The sequence below is a fragment of the Sorex fumeus genome, unplaced genomic scaffold (genome assembly GCF_029834395.1).
Source record: "Sorex fumeus unplaced genomic scaffold, SorFum_2.1 ptg000122l, whole genome shotgun sequence".
In the NCBI taxonomy this organism is placed as follows: Eukaryota; Metazoa; Chordata; class Mammalia; order Eulipotyphla; family Soricidae; genus Sorex; species Sorex fumeus.
In genome coordinates, this window is record NW_026606179.1 from 15,964,719 (window position 1) to 15,986,251 (window position 21,533).

The window sequence follows — 21,533 nt, forward strand, 5'->3', positions numbered from 1 at the left end:
AACCAAACTCCCCCTTCCCCCCTCCCCCCCAAAAAAGATGCTCTGGAAACAAAGAAAGCCTATCATGTCTACGTCTGTGAAAACACTCACAAGCTTCAGGGGAACCCACAAATATTGACATACATACATACAGACAGACAGACTGACATACACACACAGTCTCTCTGCTCCTCCCATCAACCCTGCTCTAGGCACCCTCCCACCTGACCGAACTGCTTTGTGCTGTCAGCTTGGAGAACTAAGAGGGTGAAAGGGCCATAACCTAAGTCTGTCGCCACGGCCCGAGCCCAGGCTTTGCTGTCAGAGTAGCTGCAGAAGGAAACCAGGCACCAGTGCCCGAGGAATAGAGAACAGGGCTGGAGTTAGGAGACTTCGACCATCTGTTCCATGGCTCCTTAAAATAATGCCCGTTCAGGTTTGAGTGGTGGTGGAAAAATTCAAAATAATGGTAGTGGGAAGGTGTAATGGTGATGGGATGGTGTTGAAATACTGAGTATGATCCATTAATGTGAACAACTTTGTGAAAATAAAAAATTAAAAAATAATAATGCCTGGGGCTGGAGTGATAGCACAGCGGGTAGGGTGTTAGCCTTGCACTCGGCCGACCCAGGTTCGAGTCCTAGCATCCCCTATGTACCCTGAGCACTGCCAGGAGTAATTCCTAAGTGCATAGCTATGAGTAACCCCTGTGTATCACTGGGTGTGACCTAAAAAGCAAAATAATAATAATAATAATAGCACTATCCTCCCGTTATTCATCGATTTGCTCAAACTGGCACCAGTAACGTCTCCACTGTGAGACTTGTTACTATTTTTGCCATATTGAATACGCCACGGGGAGCTTGCCAGGCTCTGCCGTGCGGGCGGGATACTCTCAGTAGCTTGCCGGGCTCTCTGAGAGAGATGGAGGAATTGAACCCAGGTCGGCTGTGTGCAAGGCAAACGTCCTACCTGCTGTGCGATCACTCCAGCCCAATAATAATAATAATAATAATAATAATGCCCGTTAGAGGCTGGAGAGTTAGCACAGTGGGTAGGGCGCTCATCTTGCACATGACTGACCCAGGTTCAATCCCTGGCACAATATATGGTCCTTGGAGCACTGCCAGGAGGGATTCCTGAGCACAGATGCAGGAGGAACCCCTGAGCATTGCCTGGTATGGCCCTAAAAAAAAAAAAAACAGAAAAGAAAAAAAAGGAGAAGAAGAGTACTGCCTGTTCTAATAAAATTTATTATGTATTATTATTTTTTCGAACCCGGCTCTGCCGGGCCAACCGCGCACAAGGCAAATGCCCTATCGCTGTGCTATCGCTTGGGTTCGATTCCTCGGTCCCTCTCAGAGAGCCCGGCAAGCCACTGAGAGTATCTCGCTCGCACGGCAAAGCATGGCAAGCTACCTGTGACGTATTTGATATGCCAAACACAGTAACAAGAAGTCTCACAATGGAGACGTTACTGGGCCCGCTTGAGCAAATCGATGAACAATGGGAGGACAGTGAACAGTGGATTATTTTTTTGAATACAATTTAAAAACCATTTCTAGAGTCAGAGAGATAGTTCAATGGGTTGCATACAGGCCTTGCATGTGGAAGACTAGGGTTCCACCCCTGCACTACATGGTCCCGAGTACTTCCCCTGGAGGGACTCCCAAGCAGTGTGGATAGTATGTGAGCACTGCTGGGTGCGGGCCAACCCCACCATTCCTTAGAATGCAATTGGAGCTGTGGGTGTAGCTCAGTAGCAGGACATTCACCTTGTACGGGTGAGGCCCTGGGTTTGATCCCTGGCACTGAAAATATTTCTGAAGGGTTGGGGAGACAACTCTGTCATTGACTATTATAAAGGCAGCCTTTGAGTTCAATTCCTGGCACCAAAAAAGTAACAGAACATTATGTGTGTGTGTGTGTGTGTGTGTGTGTGTGTGTGTGTGTGTAGGGGGTGGGGGCGGGGGGTAGTGTTTGTTGAACCACATCTTGCGGTACTCAGATCACTCCTGGCGATGTTCAGGGGACCATATATGGGGCCAAGGATAAAATGAAGGCCTGCTGTGTGCAACGCAGGTATCTATCTTTTAGGCCCACAAATAACTCTTTTTGGGGGGAGGCAAGAGTTAAGTCATGTCTGGAGGTGCTCAGGACTTACTCCTGGGCCTGTGCTCAGGGAATATTTCTGGTGGTACTTGGAACCATGTGTGGTGCCAGAGATTGAACCCAGATCAACATGCAAAAAAGGCAAGCCCCCTCCCACCATACAATTCCTCAAATAGCTTTTTAAACTAAGATTTCAAATGTGAAGTGTTAAAAATTCTCTCTTCTTCTAGAAATCTGTTTTGTTTGTTTGGGGGCCACACCCAGAGGGATTTAGAGTTTACTCCTGGTTGGGGACTCAGAGATTAGTCCTGACTGGCTCAAGGGACCATGCCCTACCCTCTGTACTATCACTCTAACCTCTAAGGCTCTTTTCTATAGGGTATGTGTGTGTGTGTGGGAGGGGGACCTGCAAGGGTCTACACCCAGCATTGCTCAGGGATTATTTTTGGTTCTGTACTCAGGATTTACACCTGGTGGTGCTTGGGGACATATGGGATGTCTGGGATCTAGCCTGGGTCAGCCTCTTGCAAGGCAAGCACTCTCCTCACTGTACTATCACTCCAACAGGAATCTCTTATTTCTGTTGACCCAACCAACTGCCCCATCAGCTAAGCCCTGGAACTGCTGTGCTGGCAGCCCCTAGGTGTTCCTCCAGGACGCCCAGAGGGTCTGAACATGTGATAAGCCTGAGGCCCCAGGTCAAATCCTGGAGGCAGGCCCTGGGGAGGTTGTGCTGGGTCTGACCTGCCCGTCTCTGTGTTGCCTCCTAGTGATGCAGATGAAGCAGAAACGGGGACACAGGTCTCTGTTAGTTACTTTGCGGTTCCCAGGTTCTTCAATATTTTCAAGAATGAAAATACTGAGTAATAAAGATGCTCAGACTCAGAGTTGCAAAGTAGAAAAGTTTATTGGAAAGTAGAAGAGAAGAAAAGGAGCTCTACAGTGGGGAGGAACTTAGTATAGGGCTAAGTTAAAAGTCTTGCATAGGCCTTTATAAAGGCCCTTTCTTATCAACCGACAAGTATTACAGACAATGCAGGTAATCTGCAGGCTGGTCTGGCTGGTTTGAGTCTTCTGACCATCTGCCTCAGGTATTTCATTTTCTTTCTTTTTTTTTTCCTTTTGGGGTCACACCCAGTAATGCTCAGGGATTACTCCTGGCTTTGCATTCAATTACTCCTGGCAGTGCTCAGGGGACCATATGGGATGCCGGGGATCGAACCTGGGTTGGCCGCGTGCAAGGCAAATGCCCTACCCGCTGTGCTATCGTTCCGGCCCCAATATTCCATTTTCTTAGTTTCCCAGTGAGCCTAAACTCTGGGGCAGGATTTTATGACGAACAGTTGCTAACTCCTTGTTTACTCAGAAAAGCCCAGGAAGTTGTAGGGAGTCAAAAATGTAGGATGTGCCAGCCAAAAGCGGGACTGCTCACAGCAGCTGGCAAGAGTAAACAGGCTTCCTCTTTCACTAGCCCCGGGGAAACTGAGTCAAACCTGTCTGAACTTTCTTTCCAGAGTTCCCTCCCAACCGGAGTGCTCTGGGCACCTGCAGGTCTAAAACAGTCCTTCGAGGTTTAAACCCTCCCTTCACAGACTGGGATCTCTTCCAGGTCTGATTCACTGTGTTCGCTGCACTTCTCAGGGCAAAGGCACTAAAATCCCGCCCCGCCGCCCCACCCCAACGTATCCGGCCAACACCGCTGACGAGGCTGGACTCGAACTTGAATCCTCGGGAGTCAATCGCTCCTCCACTGCCCTCCCTCACCAAAAAAAAAAAAAAAAAAAAAAAATCGAGCGCTGCGCAAGCGCACTAGAGTGCCGTCGCCGCGCCCACCCGCCCGCCTCGCCGCGGCCGCCCGCATGCGCGCTGAGGCCAACCACCTCCAACCGCGCACGCTCAGTTCACGTTCTCGTGCGCTCAGCCCGCGGCGCATGCGCAGGGTCAGCAGCCGGCAGAACCCGATCTCGACTAGGTACCGCGATATCTCCTCCTTCCAGCAGACCTTCCTTGAGGGCCGCTTCCGGGAGACTAACGACCGGTTCCGGAGTGGCCGGTGTCCGCTTTCTCCTTCTTACTTCTCCGTTCCGAGTACCCTGAACCCCATTTCCAGGCTGGTGGCCTAAGGTGGAACCTCCCCGCCCCCACTCCGTTACGGAGAGCGCGCGCTGCGCCCGAGAGCCAATCAGTCACCGCCTGAGGTAAGGAGGCTCGCGAGCCCGCCCGAGACGCGCGCCCCGGGGCGGAGCCACGGGGGCGGGGCCGCAGGGGGCGGGGCGGGGCCGCGGAGGCCAGTCTTGCCGTGGCCCCGCCCCTTCCGACTGTTGAACTGTCTCGCAGAGAGAGTGCGGAACTGTGGGGGGAACCCGGAGCAGCTGATTGAGAGAACCGGTGGGTTGGAGGGGGCTGATTAGGTGTCAGTAGAAAGTTCAGTTGCATCTTAGCCGGTGGGACCTGTGACCTGGCCGCTGATGCCTGCGAAGCCCCTTCCAGTAACGACTGGGACCGCTCTCTAGCCGCTGTCATTAGAAACTGAAATTCGGGCTGGGAGATTCCCTGTCACGTGGGAAGGCCCCTGAGAATTAAACCGGCTCCTAAGTGCTGGGGGGTGGGGTGGGGGAAACATGGAAGAACCCATAAATAGACCGGGCCTGGGCTGGAAGGTTGAACACGGGGCCAGAAATGAGGCCGCACCCTACATAATATGCTGGTTAGATACTCAGATTCGTGGAGCGCCGCAGAAGGGGTGTTAGCGAAGATGCGGAAAGGGCAGGGGAAGCCCCCTGGAGGGAAGTGGACTTCTGCGAGGTTACTAGGGAGTCCTGTAAATAAGCACTTTTTATTTTGGGGGTTTGTTTTGGGCCAAACCCTGTGATGTGGGTTTACTCCTGGCTCTACACTCAAGAATCGCTCTTGACATCGCTTGGGGGACCATATGATATGCTGGTGATCCAGCCTGTGTCAGCAGTGTGCAAGACACCTTACCTGCTCTACTGTCTCTTCTGCTCTATTTTTGGCTTTTTGGCTACATCCAGCAGTGCACACTCCTGGAGGGCTCAGGGGAGCGTATTTGCATTGCCCTGGGTCAGATGTGTGCATGGCAAACGCCCTACCTGCTGTATTATCTCTCTGACCCCTACACACTTTTTATCTATTTTCATTTTTCCCTGCTGGGAATTGAAGGCCTCAGGCCCGCAAGGCAAGTGTTGCATCACTGGGCATCCCCAATGAACACTTGAAGTAGATTATCTTTTTATATTTGGGGCGGGCAGGAAGCTTGAACCCAAAGGATCCTGGATGCAGCATTTGAGATCCCCAATTTAATATAATTTTTTATTTTACGTTTTTGAGCCACACCCGGTGGGGCTCAGGCCTTGTTTCTGGTGGGATGCTGGGAATTGAATCTAGTCAGCTGCTTGCAAGGCAAGGATCCCAATCTCCCTTCCCACTGTACTATTTGTCTTTTCCTGGAGGTCCCCAAATTGCATATCAGTGTACTCTTTTAAGTTTGGGGGAGCTTTCTCTGAGGGGCTTTGGACAAGTCTCAGAATCACGTGCAAATGAACCCACTTGCTTGAGATGGATTCTGCTGGAAAGGCCTGGACAGAGATTCATTCTGCAGGGATCCCATCTGGTCCCCCAAGCACTTCCAGGAGTAATTACTGAGTGCAGAGCCAGGAGTTACCCAACAACTGAAAAAAAAAATCTGTGGGGGCAGAGCCCCCATGAATTAGAATCAGAGCATGAGAGAGTTCCCATCATCACTTGGCAAGGCTGGGCATGGCGGGTGGGGGGGGGGGGGGTTTGTCCCAGAGGCTCAGCAATGAATCAACTGCATGCTGGCCTATCCTCCGTCCATGGTGACTGTCCTCAGAGCAGTTTGTGTAACGGGGGAGAGACGTGGCATAGAGCCCGGAGCATTGGGGCCAGAGTAATAAACAGTACAGTAGGTAAAGCACTTGCTTTGCATGTGGGCGATCCAGATTAAATCCCTAGTGCCCCCTTATGGTCTCCTGAGCCCTGCCAGGAGTGAGCTCAGAGCTCTTCCAGGTGTGGCCCAAAATCAAAACACAGGAGCAAGACAAACTCCTGCCTGGCTGGTGAAATCATACTTGTATCCTGTAAACCAATACTTGGGTTCCAGAGACAGTCTGTGTGGGGTGGGTGGTGGTGGTGGAGGGGGTTTAGAGAATGACTCTGTAAGCACTTCCTGTTCAAGAGCTGGAGGAATAATTGTAGATGTCACTGCCCATCCCTTTTCCTCCATTAGTCCCTGCAGAGGGCTGCTGGAGACGGTTTGCAGGCTAGACTGACAGGCAGAAGGAAGCTCCGATCGGATGCCTAGGCTGCCATGTGCCCAGTGAGCCTGAACATACCTCCTACATCTTGCCAGCAGTTAAGTGCTCAGAGACCACTCTGAGAGGTGTGTGAACAAACAGGCTGGCAACTCCAGACACTAGACAGCAACTTGGGGAGTGGGCCATATAGGGACTTTTTATAGCACCTTGGATAAGGGAAACACTGATAAGGCCGGTCTAGCAGGAACAGGAGGGAAATGGAAGCTCGGATGTGAACGGGCACCCGATGTTGGGGTCCCACTTTCCCCGATGCTGCTGAAGGGCCTGGAGAGATGAGCACCCAGGACTGTCTGTGAGGAGTTGGCTGCTTCGGGGTCTTCGTTTTGGAGACCACACCCAGTGGTGCTCAGGACTTATTTCTTGCTCTGCATTGAGGAGTCATTCATGATTGCTCTCGGGGGTCTTTCTGGGGTGCTGACGATTGAAACTGGGTTGGCTGTAGTACAAGGCAAGCGCCCGCCTCACTGTCCTGTTTCTAGCCCAAAGTCTCTTCTTTATTTGACACTTTACCTCCCCCCCCCATTGTATTTATGTTAGGATAAAGTGATTACTGGTAGGAAATGGCTCAGGCTGCAAGTTTTTCTTTTTTTTTTTTTTTTGCTTTTTGGGTCACACCTGGCAATGCTCAGGGGTTACTCCTGGCTCATGCACTCAGGAATTACTCCTGGCGGTGCTCAGGGGACCATATGGGATGCTGGGAATCGAACCTGTGTTGGCCATATTGGCTGCGTGCGGGGCAAATGTCATACCCGCTGTGCTATCGCTCCAGCCCCTCAGGCTGCAAGTTTTAAAAAGTGTTTTTGTTGCTCTCTGCACGCAGAGGTAGTTCAAGGTAAATGACGGGACCCAGTATCTTGCTCTCCCAGCCAGCCTTCCACCATGCTGGCCTTCTCTTAACTGCCTCACAGCCCTCTCTGGCTGCTTGGGTTCCACCCATCATATCCACATTCCTCTCGGCCAGGAAGAGGAAAGGGCAAAAGTCATATGCCGGCCAGTGAAGGAAAGTTTTTAAAGCTGCCAAACACAGCACAGGTGTTATGTCATTGGCCAGGAAGGACCTCGGCACAGCGCCACACCGGACTGCAAGAAGAGCCGAGAATGGCCCTCTGTGGAGTGGGGGACCCAGCTCAGAGCTGTGTTTTTTGTTTGTGTTTAGGTTTGGGAGCTACACCCGGCGATGCCGAGGGTTTCCTCCTGGCAGCTCTGTGCTCAGGAATCGCTCCCAGCAGGCTTGGGAGACCTTGTGGGAAGCCGGGGCTCAAGCCCTGGTGGGCTGTGTGCAAGGCCAGCCCCCTACTCGCTGTGCTAGCGCCCTGGCCCTTCGGTTTTGAGTTTTGAAAGAGGGGCTAGAGTGATAGTACAGTGGGTAGGCCGTTTGCCTTGTACGCGGCTGACCTGGGTTCGATTCCCAGCATCCCATATGGTCCCCTGAGCACTGCCAGGAATAACTCCTGAGTGCAGAGCCAGGAGTAACCCCTGTGCATTGCCGGGTGTGACCCAAAAAGAAAAAAAAAAAAAGAATTTGAGTTTTGAAAGAATCACCATCAGGAGCCAGCCGGAAGCACTGCCCCGGCTCCAGTGCCTTCTTTGGAAAGAAAGTAACTTTGTAGTCTAGAAGCTTTGTAGTCTAGAGCCAGGCAAACCCCTTCACCCTTGCACTGGCCTTTCTTCACCCTCCAGGCCACCATGTCGGAATCTGGTCACAGTCAGCCAGGACTCTACGGCATAGAGCGGCGACGGCGGTGGAAGGAGCCGGGCCCTGGCGGCCCCCAGAACCTCTCCGGACCCGGTGGTCGGGAGAGAGACTACATTGCACCGTGGGAGAGAGAGCGGCGGGTGAGTGTGTCCACGGACACTGCCTGGGGGCCACTTGCTCCCCGTGCTCTGCTCCCCAGCTACCGTGTGCTGGGCCTTATCAGACCAAACCTTCCATCTGTGTGGAGAAGCGGGGAGAAGGGGTGCTCAGAGGCGGGGGAGCAAAGCGGGACACAGCCTGAGTAAGAGCAAATGTCATGTGGAACACCCAGTCCCAGGAGTGGGGGGAGGCCTTGAGGGGGGAGGGCTGGCCGGTGACCGCGGCCCCTGAGGAAGGAGGGAAGTACAAGGAAAGGTCAGAGGGAACGGGGGCCACTCAGTGTAGAACCCCGTAGACCTCGGAAGGACTGTGGGTTTCACAGAATTTGCTGCTGGGGGGCTGGTGTGGGAAGTGTCGGATCCTCCCGGCAACGGCGGATCCTCCCGGCAACGGCAGCGGCTTTTCCGAGCAACAGGCCCTATGCTTGCACTGTGGCCCTCTAGTGCCCCCCCGCCCCCCCGGAAGTCAGACCTTTGCTCAATCCCCTTTCCACCAGTATGGGGAAATGAACCTGGCGGGGAAAGCCTAGTCCATGCTGCCGGCGGGCCTGGGGGCCAGCCTGGCGCCTGCCTGGCCCCAGCCCTGGGCTCTCGGTCACTCCCGGGGCCTGGCCCACATCTGGCTGATTGCGGGGTGGAAGGAGATAGGAATTCAGACCAGGGTCTGTGCCACAAATCTGGGCAAACCTGAGGGCAAGTTGGTTCCCTCTGAGCGCTGCACTCCCCCCCCCCCCCCCCCCCGCCCCGGTGCCAACTGAGAATGCGCGCTCACTCGCTTGCTTGCTTGTTCCCTCCCTTCAACATCCAGCCTTTCTTCTGGGGACTGCTACCTTTTCCCATGCCCTTGGCTTCCTGCTCCAGCCAGTAGTTCCCCTATCACCATTTTGTTCCTACGCCTCTTGACCCACCACCAAACTTGTCACATCCTCTGTGCTCCTGCCTGGTCTCTCCTCCCAGCAGGCAGGTTAAATGTCCTCAGTCTCCGGGGAGTGACCTCTGCTGTGACTCAGGGAGCTGGAGAGGACAGGGGACCCCGAGCCAGTCAGCAGGTTGGGGGTGAGTCAGCAGAGTCTTGAAGGAGGAACAGGAGGAACTGGACCCTTGAGGCTTGGCTTAGCCCCCTGGGGAGGCCGGGGTGGGGTGGCAGGTGCTATGCCAGGTGTCAGAGGCCAACACAGATATTTTCCATGAGCCTCATGGTCACCCCAGTGGGAGGAATTTCCCCAGATCTGAGGAAGCCCACCACCGAGCTTCCTGGAAGCAAGGCCCGGTGTGAGCCCAGATCTGCCAGCCCCAGAGCCAGGCCCATCCAGGGCTGCTCCTCCAGCCCAAGCCCTGACTGGGCACGCTTTGCGCTGCCACCACCTGGCTGCCTGGGTTCAGACCCGTTGCTGACAGGCTGTGCGACTGCGGGCAGAGTACACAGCCTCTGGGTTCCAGCATTGGTGGGAGGATTGAAAAGATCATTCAGCTCACGCCTCCTTCCTGAGTCCGTACCCTCCCTAATGGCAGGATGGCAGCGAAGAGACAAGCGCGTCAGCGGTCATGCAGAAGACCCCCATCATCCTCTCAAAGCCTCCAGCGGAGCGGGTGAGTGGGAGGACCCCTTGGAAGCAGGGGTGGAGGGTGGAGGGCAGAGCGTGGAGGTTCTCCCGTTGACTGGCTCTGTGTCACGCCTGTAGTCGAAGCAGCCTGCGGCCCCGGCAGCCCCAGTTGCCCCGCCGGCTCCGGCCCCTCTGGAGAAGCCCATCGTCCTCATGAAGCCCCGGGAGGAGGCCAAGGGGCCTGCAGCCGTGTCCCCTGCTTCAACCCCTGAGGGCACTGCCCCACCGCCCCCGGCAGCCCCAGCGCCACCCAAGGGAGAGAAGGAAGGGCAGAGACCGACACAGCCTGTGTACCAGATCCAGAACCGGGGCATGGGCACCGCGGCCCCCGCAGCCATGGACCGTGAGTTGGGGCCAGGCAGGGTGTGGTGGGAAGCTGGCGCCCCCTCATGGCCTGACCCGGCCCTCACTGCCCTCTCTGTCCAGCCGTCGTGGGCCAGGCCAAGCTGCTACCCCCAGAACGCATGAAGCACAGCATCAAGCTGGTGGACGATCAGATGAACTGGTGCGACAGTGCCATCGAGGTAGGCAGGAGGGAGTCCTGCAGCCTCTCCCCCACCCCCCTCCCGTGTTTGCTGCCCCCAGGTGGGAGGGTTACAGCCAGGCGAGGTGGGAGCGGAGAGTGCTCGCCCTCCCGCAGCAGTGCTGCTGGCTCGAGTCCCCGTGGGTTTGGGCTCCGGCTCTCCTGGCATTCCATCATCCCCGGAGCCCTGGCACCTCCTGCATCCTCCCTCGACCAGCTGGGCCTTCTGCCTTAGCTGACCCAAATCCACTCTGTGCTGCGTGCTCCTGGAGGGTCCCCCTGTCTCCGGGTCGCACTTTGGCCTCCCCTGCCTGGGAGGGGGAGCCTTGTATCTCCCACAGTCCTGTCTAGCCTCTCCCGAGAGCGTTTTCTCTCCACTCCCACAGGGCATTGTGCCAGGCGTGAGTTGATTCCTGTCGTAAAGACAGCAACTGGGGAGCTTAAGAAGATGGATCGGGAACTGGAAAGATAATACAGCGGGAGGGCGTTTGCCTTGCATGCCACCAATCTAGGCTCTATCCCTAGCTGCCCATATGGTCCCAGAGCACCGCCAAGAGTGTTTCCTGAGTGCAGAGCCAGGAGTAACCCCTGAGCATTGCCCGGTGTGACCCCAAAGCCAAAAAAGGGAAAAAGAAAATGGTCATAGGTGCAGTGGTGCTGGCCTTGCATGTGGCTGACCAGGTTCCGTCTGCAGCACTGCATGGGCCCTGCTAGGAGTGACCCCTGAGCACTTCTAGGGGTGGCTCAACCCCTTTCCCATTCCCTCCACCCCCGAAAAGAGTTGGAAGCGCCTCTGTGCGGGCCCTGCCCCGCGGCCAGGCAGAGCTGTGCAGTGACAATGCACTCTGCACCTGTGCTCTTGCCTGCTGTCCACTGCCTACTGTGTCTATAACGACTGGGGAGCACTTTGTCGCCGAGCCCCGCAGTCAAGTAGCCCCTTACTCTGGCTCATCTAACTCAAGACCTGAATTTATTATATTTTATTTTTGGCTTTTTGGGGTCACACCCAGTGGTATTTAGAGGTTTCTCCTGCACTCAGGAATCACTCCTGGTGGTGCTCAGAGGATGATAAGGGATGTCAGGGATCCAACCTGGGTCAGCCTCCGGCAAGGCAAGAGCCCTCCCCACAGGACTCTCGCTCTGGCCCAAGGCTTGAATTTTCAGTTTTGACTGATTTTTAAATAGCCATGTGTGGCCAGTGCCCACCCTGTTGGACAGGACTGGGCTTGGGAGTTGTGGTGGCGCCCGTCTTGTCTGTGGTGCGGCTCAGGATGTGCTTAGGTGTTTCAAGCTCTCCTGATGGTCAGAAGAGCGGCAGCCCATGTTGGGGCTGGTCCCTCGCGGAGCAGAGAGCTTCCCGGAAGAACATTCCAGCAGTGCTGGTTACCCCGTCCTGTTGTCACGACGCCTCCCTCTGTCCAGTTTCAGCCCCACTGACTTCGTTCACCTCATACTCATGCCAGGCCCTCTTCTACTCTGGGACTGTCGTGAACGTTGTTCTTTACGCCCAGAACATTCACCCCACTTCATGCACGCACACACTGCCCTTTTCCCAGTGGAAGGGGTTGGAGCTCTCCCACCGTTGCTTCGTGTGTGACTGGACACATGAGCATGAGCCCACCTCGGTCCCGCCTCAGAGGCGGCGGGTCTGGAAGCTCCAGCTCTTGTGTGTCCCCACAGTACTTGTTGGACCAGACTGATGTGTTGGTGGTCGGCGTCCTGGGCCTCCAGGGGACAGGCAAGTCCATGGTCATGTCGCTGTTGTCAGCCAACACTCCCGAGGAGGACCAGAGGTGAGGGCGCGCCGGGCAGGGGTGCTGGGTGTTCCAAGGCTGTGGGAGTGGCCCCGCTGGTCTCCAGGCCTTACTCAGCTCACAGGTCTGCCCCGAGTGCGAGTGGATCACTGTGCCCAACACCTGCGGGGCTGGCAGCAGTACTCTGTCTTGGGCTCATAGCTTAGTCGGGGGAATTGGGATTGTTTGACCCAGTGGAAGATGAGAAGCCAGATGCAGGCTATGGGCACCCCACTGAGGGGACAGTGGAAAAGAGACGTGGTGGGGGGGCGAGCAGGAAGGGGCAGGGCCCCCAGCAGTGAGGACAGGCTGTCCCTGTTCCCCCAGCTTCCGTCTCTGGATCTACCCCGGGCTTCTTGCCCGAGGTTTCTCTTTCTTGCTCTTTTCATTTGTTAGCTTTGGGGCAGTGCTCAGTGCTCAGGGATCACTCCTGGTGGGGCTTGGGGGACCCATTGGGGTGCTGGAGATCAAGCCAGGTCTGCATGCAAGGCCAGCACCCTCCCCATGTCCACTCTCTGACCCTGCTTCCTTGCTGCTGCGTGCAGCCGCTGGTTCCTTGTATAACCCCACCCTCCCCACCCCTGCTTCTGCCCAGAGCTCTGCTCCTGCCGGCCACACACCCCTTGCGGCTGCCCTTGTTGAAGGTCACTGAGCCCTGCTTCCACTCTTCCCTCCATCTTCTCCCTTTCGGGGCACCCTGCCAGCCTCTCTCAGGCCGCCTCTCGGGCAGGTGTGCTGATGTCTGTGGCTGCCGTCTTACGGAACTGGCCTAGAATCACCCAGAAATGGAGATTGTTTGGCTTACTGCTCTGGGGGGCCTGGAGACCTCAGGATGTTGGTTTGGATGGAGGGTGGAAGCCACTTGCATCCACAGGAGAGTGGAAGGTCTCCCAGCCTCAGGCAGGGGCCAGTGCAGGGCCTGAGGCACCTGCCTGGCCCACAGCAACAGACCCTCTATCAGCATGGTCCCTAACACTGCATGGCCCCCAAGAGCAGATCCCCCAGTCCCCCCCAACCCCAGCACAGAGCTGGGAGGAGTTTCAAAAGCACCTGCAGTTGTGTCTGAAAAAAAAATAAAAGAGGAAGCCAGAGCCATAGTGCAGCAGGCAGGGCTCTTGCCTTGCATGCCGCCAACCTGGGTTCCGTCCTGTGCACCCAGTATAGCTTCCCGAGCCCCACTAAGAGTGATCCCTGAGCCAGGTATGACCCCAAAACCACAAATGCAAAACAGCAACTTTCCTGCTGTTATAGACTGAGAGAGCAGTTGCCCTGCCTGCATGGCAGAGGGACCGGTGAACTCTGTGGATGGGGCCCAGCCCAGCTGGCCTGCTCTGTTGTCAGACCCTCCCACCCATCCCCCTACCTCCCAGCATCAGTGGCGATGGAGGAGAGACTTGCCCCATGGGAGAACCAAGACATGGCCAGCTTCCTCTCCCCACGGGTGGAGGGTCTCCGGGCTGTGTGTGCTGGGCTTGGGGTCACCTCGTCACTGTGCCATCCGCTGCGGAGCGTCACATGCGCAGCCTCCCAGGAAAGCTGGGAAAGGACAAGGGCGTGGGGATCCAGGAGCAAGCGCAGAGGTCAGGGATTTGGGTCCCAGCCTCTAGCCCGTCAGGTGGGACCCCGTGGTGGCGGCAGCAGCCAGCAGATGGCGCCCACCGGCCCCTCTCCACAGGGCGTACGTTTTCCGGGCCCAGAGCGCCGAGATGAAGGAGCGGGGCGGCAACCAGACAAGCGGCATCGACTTCTTCATCACGCAGGAGCGGATCGTCTTCCTGGATACGCAGGTGCGGCCCCCGCCCCGGGCCAGTGTCTTCTGGGGCCTGAGTCTTTCCTCCCGGTTGGCCTCAGCCCCCCTGTCCCTGGAGTACACGGAAGCTCGAAAATCCTCCAGCACTGGGATTTGGAGAGGGTCCCTCCAGATCCAGATGCTCTGCCCTTTTCATTAATTTTGTGGTGCCGGGAACGCAGCCCAGGCCCTCACCCCAGGATGTCACCCCTGCAAGGCCGACACTCTGCCCCCACGCTGCCTACCAGCCCCAGCCAGGACAGACCCTCCGTCTGGACCTCGTCTGGGAGGGGCTGTCTGTGAGGCTCACCCTCTCAAGGCCTCTGGGGTGGTGGCCCAGCTTGTCACTGTCGTCCGCTTCCCCCGCCCCTTAACCCGGCCCCAGAACGGTGGGGCTCAGACACCCTCAGACACCCTGCCTAGCCATGGGCCTCTCCACACAGCTTGCGGCCTGGCCACTGTTTCACCCCTTTGGCCATTCCTCGTCCTGGCCCCTTTGTTCTTTTGTTTTTGGGCCGTCCCAACAGTGCTCAGGGCTTCCTCCTGACTCTACTTAGAGGCCACTTCTGGTGGGGCTTGGGGGGCCTTGGGGGATTTGGTGATCACGCGCCCTTCTGGCTGTGCCATCGCTCTGGCCCCTTGTCCTGTTCCCTTTGCCTGAAACTACCAACAGGCTGAGCTCCCGGGGCCTGAGATTGGTGGTCGCTACCCCTTGGACTCCTTCGTGTGCAGATCCTGCCTGCTCTGGGCAATGGGTGGGCCCATGTGTCAGGGCCTAGTGATGGCACTGACACATAAGCCCCGCCCCCTTAGCTGCAGAAGGACTCTCTGGCCTTTCTGCCTGGCTAATGCCATGTATGTTGCCTCCCTCTGGAAGCCCTCTCCTCCCTGAGGGTTCCCCCAGTACGGGGGCCGCCACTCCCAATTCCCCCCACTGCGGGAGCTCTTTAGTGGGGGGCCCCAGTGCCAGGGCTGTGTGGGTGCTCACTGGCTATGGGTGGAAGAAAGCTGTGGTCAGCCTGGGCAGGGCTGTCCTGTGGAGGGGACGAACCTACGGATATGTGAGGTTGGGCGGCAGCCCCCACTGGGGCAGACCCAAAGCCTCGAGAGACAGGTTGGACTCAGTGTGGTGCGTGGTCCGAGAAAGTGAAAAAGCGGAGGGAAGAGACTGTGGGCGCGGAGAGTGGCCCCAGGGTCTGGCACGACGTGGCAGGCAGCTAGGCAGGCTCTTTCCCCCTACACTCCCCCCCGGGCCTCCCAGCCCTGATTTCTGCCCTCCGAAGTGAGCTGCTCCCTGAGCCCCCGCATTCTCCTCCTCGCAGCATCCCTTTAAGAGAAGTTGCATGAGTCACTGCTGGTTTTTTTTTTGACACCTACAATGCAGATTTTACTTCCTCACCCATTTTCACACTAATCATTGTTTTTGACCTAAGTCATTATCTTCATCAAGTTTTGAAAGCATTAGCGAGGATGACAGAAGGGTCTGTAATGACATGACTCACTCAGCACGCGGAGTCTGGGGAGTCTGGCGGTGGCGGAGCCAGAGCTGGCCCAGGCCTCCGTCGAGAGACTCTCTCACCACCTCCGTCTGACTGGCACCATCCAGAACAGCAGGCGCCAGAGTGCTCACGCCTTCCCTTGTCCTGAAGCTGACAGGGGATGTGCCTCGGGTGGCCATGACCTGGGCTCTGCGGGTGTCACTGGCTGTGGGGGGAGGAAAGCCGGGGTCAGCCTGGGCAGGGCTGTCCTGCAGAGGGGACGAGCCAGCCCGCAGGCACCCCCACCCTCAACACCACCTTCTCTTCCCTGCTCAGCCCATCCTGAGCCCGTCCATCCTGGACCATCTCATCAACAATGACCGCAAGCTGCCCCCAGAGTACAACCTGCCGCACACCTATGTGGAGATGCAGGTGCGGCCCTGGGCCTGGCTGGGGAGGGGGGCTCCTTTCTGCTGACGAGAGAGCCCGGGGCCCCCTCTGCGGACCCTGCATCTCGAGGCATGAATGGGGGTGCAGGCTGCCCCTCGTGCCCTCACCGCTGTGTACCTCCCCCATGCAGTCCCTGCAGATTGCTGCCTTCCTCTTTACTGTGTGCCATGTGGTGATCGTCGTGCAGGACTGGTTCACAGACCTCAGTCTGTACAGGTGAGGGGGCAGGGTGGGAAGTCACTCAGCCTCACAGAACCCAGGGGGAACCGCGCACCCCGGTCCCCCCGATGCGGCCTCTGTGCCGTGTGATCTGCCACAGTGCCCCCCCACCTTCGCATAGACACCCCCACACAGCCCCTCGACGCCTTCCCGGTTCCACAGGCCCCACAGGCCGCCCCTCCTGCCCTTTTTATGCTGGGTCCAGCTCAGGTCCCCTCCCGGCCCTCTGCCTGCTGATGGCTAGTGTAGGTCTCTGTGGTATCTGGCCCTCCCTGAAGGTGAAGCGGCCCCTGGGGCCAGCCGCAGAGCAGACGGGCTTGAGGGGCTGCAGGGGAACCCTTCTCTTAACTGGGTAGGGTGAGCAGTGCAGGCTGAACTTTAGGTAGTGCAGCAGGAAGAGCAGGGCGACGCCACTGTCAGTTTGTCCAGACCTGTTGGCCCTCCAGCAGGGTTGAGTCCTGATGTGAGCCGTGATGGCGGGGCCATGGTCCAGGATGGGGATGAAGAGGGGGAGGGCAGCAGGGCGCAGTGTTCCATGACGAATGGACAGACTTCAGGGGCCCTCCAAGCTGGGTTCAGGGTGCCCCAGGCCACAGCCTGTGACTGGCAGCCCTGCCTGGGGCTTCGGGGCTCAGGCCCAATCGGGGGCGCCATCTGGTGCCAGCATCAGTCACAGCTCCCCTCTCCCCCCTCAGCTCTCCTGGTCCATCTCCACTTTTCACTCCATTTTTGCTGTGACCATAAAACTACAGTCTGTCTTATTTTTTTGATATTTTGATCATTTGGGGGCCACCTCCGGCGACACTCAGGAATTACTCCTGGTAGGGCATGGGTGACGATGATTCAGGGCACCAGGATCAAACCTATGTCAACCGCATTCAAGGCAGGCATCCTTGCTGCTGTCCCATCATTCTGGCCCCTACAGTCTTTTAAATAATGTAAACTCTGTTAAAAGTATTTTTTTTTGATGGGGGAGAGCATCAAACCCAGGACCTTGCACATGCAGAGCAAACGCTGAACTACTGGGTTACATCCCAGCCCCTTGTTGGTGTCGAGATGGCCTGGATGGGGCCAGGGCTGGTGATGTCACCCAGTTCTCCCTGAATTCCCCGGACATGTGAGACATCTGGCACGTCGGTGCCACTCTCTGAACGGGGCTGTTGCTCTCACCAGCCCTGCAGAGGCTGTGGGACGTGGGGCCAGGGCTGGAACACCTACCTGTCCCCGCATGCCCCCAGGTTCCTGCAGACGGCTGAGATGGTGAAGCCCTCCACCCCGTCCCCCAGCCACGAGCCGAGCAGCTCATCCGGCTCCGACGAAGGCACCGAGTACTACCCGCACCTGGGTGAGTGTCTGCGAACCCAGCCCACACAGCCTCTGCTCTTCCTGGGGTCACCTCAGGTCAGCCCTGGCCACTGTGGGGGTCACCCCGAGTCTGGCTGTGCTAGCTCAGAATAGGTGCCTCAGTGGCATGTGGTTGGTTCCCTGAGTGGGTGGATCCCAGTGTGAAGACCCTGAGGGGCCATGTCCCCCCTGCCCCGCAACAGCCCACACGTTGCTCCAGTCTCCGCTGGGCTCTCAGCATCCAGGCTCCTGCTCCTCCACCAACATCCTACCTGTCCCCTCCTCCTCCTGCCACCCATCACTCCTTCCCTGTCCCTCCTCCCTCCTACCTCCCTCACCCCTACTCCATCCCTTTCTCCCTCCCCCTTCACCCCTGCTCCATCCTTCTTCCCTCCTACTCCCCTCACCCCTGCACCATCCCTCTTCCCTCCCACCACCCCACCCCTGCCCTGTCTCTCCTGCTGCCTCTCGCCTCTTCCCTGTCTGTCCTCCCTCCTGCCCTCCTCACCCCTGCCCCATCCCTGTCCCTCCCCCAGTCTTTCTGCAGAACAAGGCTCGCCGAGAAGACTTCTGTCCCCGCAGGCTGAGGCAAATGCACCTCATGATTGACCAGCTCATGGCTCACTCCCACCTGCGCTACAAGGGTGAGGCTCTCCACACCCCTGCCACCTCCCGCTCCCCCCATGCCCCCCCACCCCCGGCTCACTGCCCAGTGCCACTCTGGGCTTGGTCCTGGGGTGCATGGGCGCAACTGACCCGACGCCCCTGCAGGCACCCTGTCCATGCTGCAGTGTGACATCTTTCCGGGGCTGCCGCCCGACTTTCTGGACTCAGAGGTCAACCTGTTCCTGGTGCCCTTCATGGACAATGAGACGGAGAGTGAAAACCCACCTAGAGCAGGTGGGTTCCCCGTGAGGGCAGTGCTGGCCTTCCAGCAGGGATTGGCCACGTCCCAGGCACTGGTTTCTGGCCCTGGAAGGACAGGAACAGCAGGACTAGGGGTTCTTGGGCTGCTGGGAGGCCCTTGGCTGGCGCCCCCTGATCTCCCCGCACCCCCAGGCCCTGGCTCCAGCCCACTCTTCTCCCTGCTGCCTGGGTACCGCGGACACCCGAGTTTCCAGTCGTTGGTGAGCAAGCTCCGCAGCCAGGTGATGTCCATGGCCCGGCCGCAGCTCTCGCACACCATCCTCACCGAGAAGAATTGGTAGGAGCCCCCGGAGGGCGGGAGGCGGGGCGGGGGTCGTGTGAGGGTCAGGGCCCAGTTCCTGTCCTGGCTGGACACCCACATTGCTGCTGGGGACGGTCTGATCCTTGTGGGAAACTTGTTTTATTTCGGTTTTTAGATCACACCTGCCGGTTCTCAGGGCTCACTCCTGGCAGGGCTCGGGGGACCATACGGGGTGTTGGGATCAAACTCAGGTTGGCGAGCACTTCCTTGTTGTTTTCTCGCTCCGACTCATGGGGAATTTGGAGGGGGAATGTCACTGGGGTACCACTGTGGTGGGTGTCAGTGATGCGTGAGCAGAGGGACTACGAGCCGAGTCCCAGAGCACACAGGGCTGCAGTGTGTGCCCACAGGGATGGTCGCACACTGCCAGATGTAGCCCAGGTGGCCCCTACACTGCCAGGGAGCTCTGGAAGAAAAGGGGGGGGGGGTGCTAAAGCAGCTCAGTGAGCCTGCATGCCCTGTGCGCCAGCTCTGGCCCACCCGGGGCAGCAGTGGCCCCTCCACATGGCCTCTGTTGGGCTCTGGGGTCATTGGCAACTGGGGTGGGGCATGTGGCAGGTGCCCACAAGTTGGGGCACCACTCAGTGTCACCGGGGCTGGGGAGGAGGAAGCAGGACAGTCTCGGAGCAGGTGGAGCCCCGGCCCATTAGGCCCAGCTGAGGGGAGGTCAGAGGTGGCTCGGGCCGGGGCACTCAGGGTGTCTCCCTTCCTCAGCCCAGCCAAGAGATGGGGTCCCGGGGCCAGGGCCAGGAGCACTGACCAGGCCTCTCCTCTCTCGTAGGTTCCACTACGCCGCCCGGATCTGGGATGGGGTGAAAAAGTCCTCAGCCCTGGCGGAGTACAGTCGCCTGCTGGCCTGAGGCTGGGCGCAGTGGCGTGCAGGGCGCCGATCGGGTCCCCAGTGGATGGTGAGGGAGCGCAGAGTCCTTCCCCGTGCGTGGGCAGGAGCACGGCCGCCGGCCTGACAGACGAGGACACGGACCAGGCAGGCCCCCGGGGCCCAGCCCTCGCTCTCGGGGAGCATTGTCCAGGGCGTGACACTGAGAGCTCAGACTAGGGCAGCACCTTCGGGGTCCCCAACCAGGCCCAGCTGGGGAGGCATCTGGATGGTCCCCAGCAGCCCAGCTTCAGCTTGACCTCTGTCTTCAGGGCCAGCAGCAGGCCTCGTGCCCCAGAGAGGTGGGCCTGGGGAGCGTGGGAGTGGACCCTCCATGTGCCTGTGCCTGCCTGAGCTGGCGCCTGCCCCACAAACCAGCCTCTCTCTGAGGCATCCTTACGGGCCAAGGCCTGGGAAGCAGATGGAAACAGTCTCTGCTGAGGTGGCCACCAGAGAAGGGGTGCTGATCCCGGCTCTTGCCTGGGGCGTGGGGGAGCAAATGCCTTGACTCCTCGTGTCCGCTCTCCCCGGTGAGCACTGGCCTGGTAGAATGCGGACTCACCGGGACAGATCGGCTCCGCTTAGACTGGTCGTAGGGTGGGGTCGTGGCACCGCCCCTTGGTCCTCAGTGCTGTGTGGGAGCCCCAGGCAACGAAGCCAAGCGTGTCCCCAAGGCCAGGTCTGTGCACTGTGGCCACATGCGTGCAGCCCGCCACCGCCGAAGATGGGAACTGGGCCTAGTAGGTGTTTTTGACAGGCTCTGCTTCCCCCAGAGAGGCGCCTGCTGGGGGGCTTTCCAGCAGGGAGAGGGTCTCCTGTGTGCTGATGGTAGCAACAAGCCTAGACTGGCCCCTGAGTACCACGGGGTGTGGCCAACAAACAAGGAAAATAAAGATGCGGCTTCCTTTGCATTGTCTCTTCCTTAAAAGTTTGAATTTCAGGGCTGGAGAGATAGTACAGCAGGTTCCATCCTGGCACCCCATATCATCCCCGAGCCCTGTCAAGAGCGATTTCATGAGCTGAGAGCCAGGAGTAAGCCCTGATCACTGACAGGTGTGGCCCAAAAACCAAACAAACTTTTAATTTCAGGGAGCCCAAGTGATAGTACAAGAGGGAGGGTGCTTCTCTTGCACACGGCCAATCTGGATTCAGACCCCAGCATCCCCTATGGTCCCCTGAGCGCCGCCAGGAATAATTCCCGAGTGGAGAGCCAGGAGTCAGCCCTGAGCATTGGCAGGTGTGACTCAAAAACAAAAGTTTTAACTTTAGGACCAGAGAAGGTAGTACAGTGGGGAGGGTCACCCGAGTACATTCAGGAGTGATTCCTGAGCACTGCCAGATGTGGCCCCCCAACAACTTTAAAAGCAGAACCAGCCCTTAACCCTTCGGTTCACCCTATACTCTGCGATACACCTTGACGTTATTGACTCAAGTATGACTGAGTATTCCCCAAAGAATTTCACCCATGTGCCCCAAAGTTGCCCCCACGACCAGTCATACCACTCGGCCCCGCCAGCCCATGCCTCAGGTCCTCTCGCCAAAGCAGTTTGGTCTCTTTCCTTCTCCCCAGCTGGGACCATCTCAGGGACTTTTAAGGTAAAGGCAGAGGACATTGGGGTGCAGAGGGGTCCCTGAGGAAAGCACTCGCATTCAAAGGAGACCTGACCAGCAGTGGACGGGAGGCTTCCCAGAGAGGGGTGGAGGTGGGGAGACTCAGGGCCAAAGACAACTGCCTCATGCTGATACCTGATGGGGGCCCCTGAAGGGTCCTCACAGCCAGTCAGAGCTGGGCTGTGTTCCCTGAGCCAGGCTGCAAGAACTCGTGCCCCCCCCCCCCCCCACACACACACACCTCCCAGACACTCTGTCCTGTGTCCCTTCTCCCTGCTTCCCTGGGGGACCGCTTGCCGCAGTGACGTGGACTCAGC

The 21,533-nt window shown here is 57.9% G+C and overlaps 2 protein-coding genes across 2 annotated transcripts in view; one reads left to right on the forward strand and one right to left on the reverse strand.

The window, feature by feature from the left end:
• The window catches only part of LOC130044373 (zinc finger protein 45-like), a 203,019-nt gene that overhangs the window by 82,556 nt on the left and 98,930 nt on the right, over positions 1-21,533 (reverse strand). The gene's annotated exons all lie outside the window — the stretch shown is intronic.
• Positions 4,012-19,872, forward strand: SMG9 (SMG9 nonsense mediated mRNA decay factor). The gene is made up of 14 exons (XM_056137102.1): positions 4,012-4,289; positions 8,127-8,282; positions 9,813-9,890; positions 9,983-10,247; positions 10,331-10,428; positions 12,108-12,220; positions 13,896-14,007; positions 15,824-15,919; positions 16,068-16,153; positions 17,395-17,501; positions 18,037-18,144; positions 18,272-18,400; positions 18,560-18,704; positions 19,510-19,872. The coding sequence occupies exons 2-14, from the start codon at positions 8,133-8,135 to the stop codon at positions 19,586-19,588; spliced, it is 1,566 nt and encodes a 521-aa protein (XP_055993077.1). The 5' UTR covers positions 4,012-4,289; positions 8,127-8,132; the 3' UTR covers positions 19,589-19,872.

Bases quoted from the DNA above. Each gene is read 5' to 3' on its own strand.
- SMG9 (XM_056137102.1), top strand. From the start codon at position 8,133: ATGTCGGAATCTGGTCACAGTCAGCCAGGACTCTACGGCATAGAGCGG. The intron at 9,891-9,982 runs GTGAGTGGGAGG...TCACGCCTGTAG, and splicing joins CAAAGCCTCCAGCGGAGCGG to TCGAAGCAGCCTGCGGCCCC. The intron at 14,008-15,823 runs GTGCGGCCCCCG...TTCCCTGCTCAG, and splicing joins TCGTCTTCCTGGATACGCAG to CCCATCCTGAGCCCGTCCAT.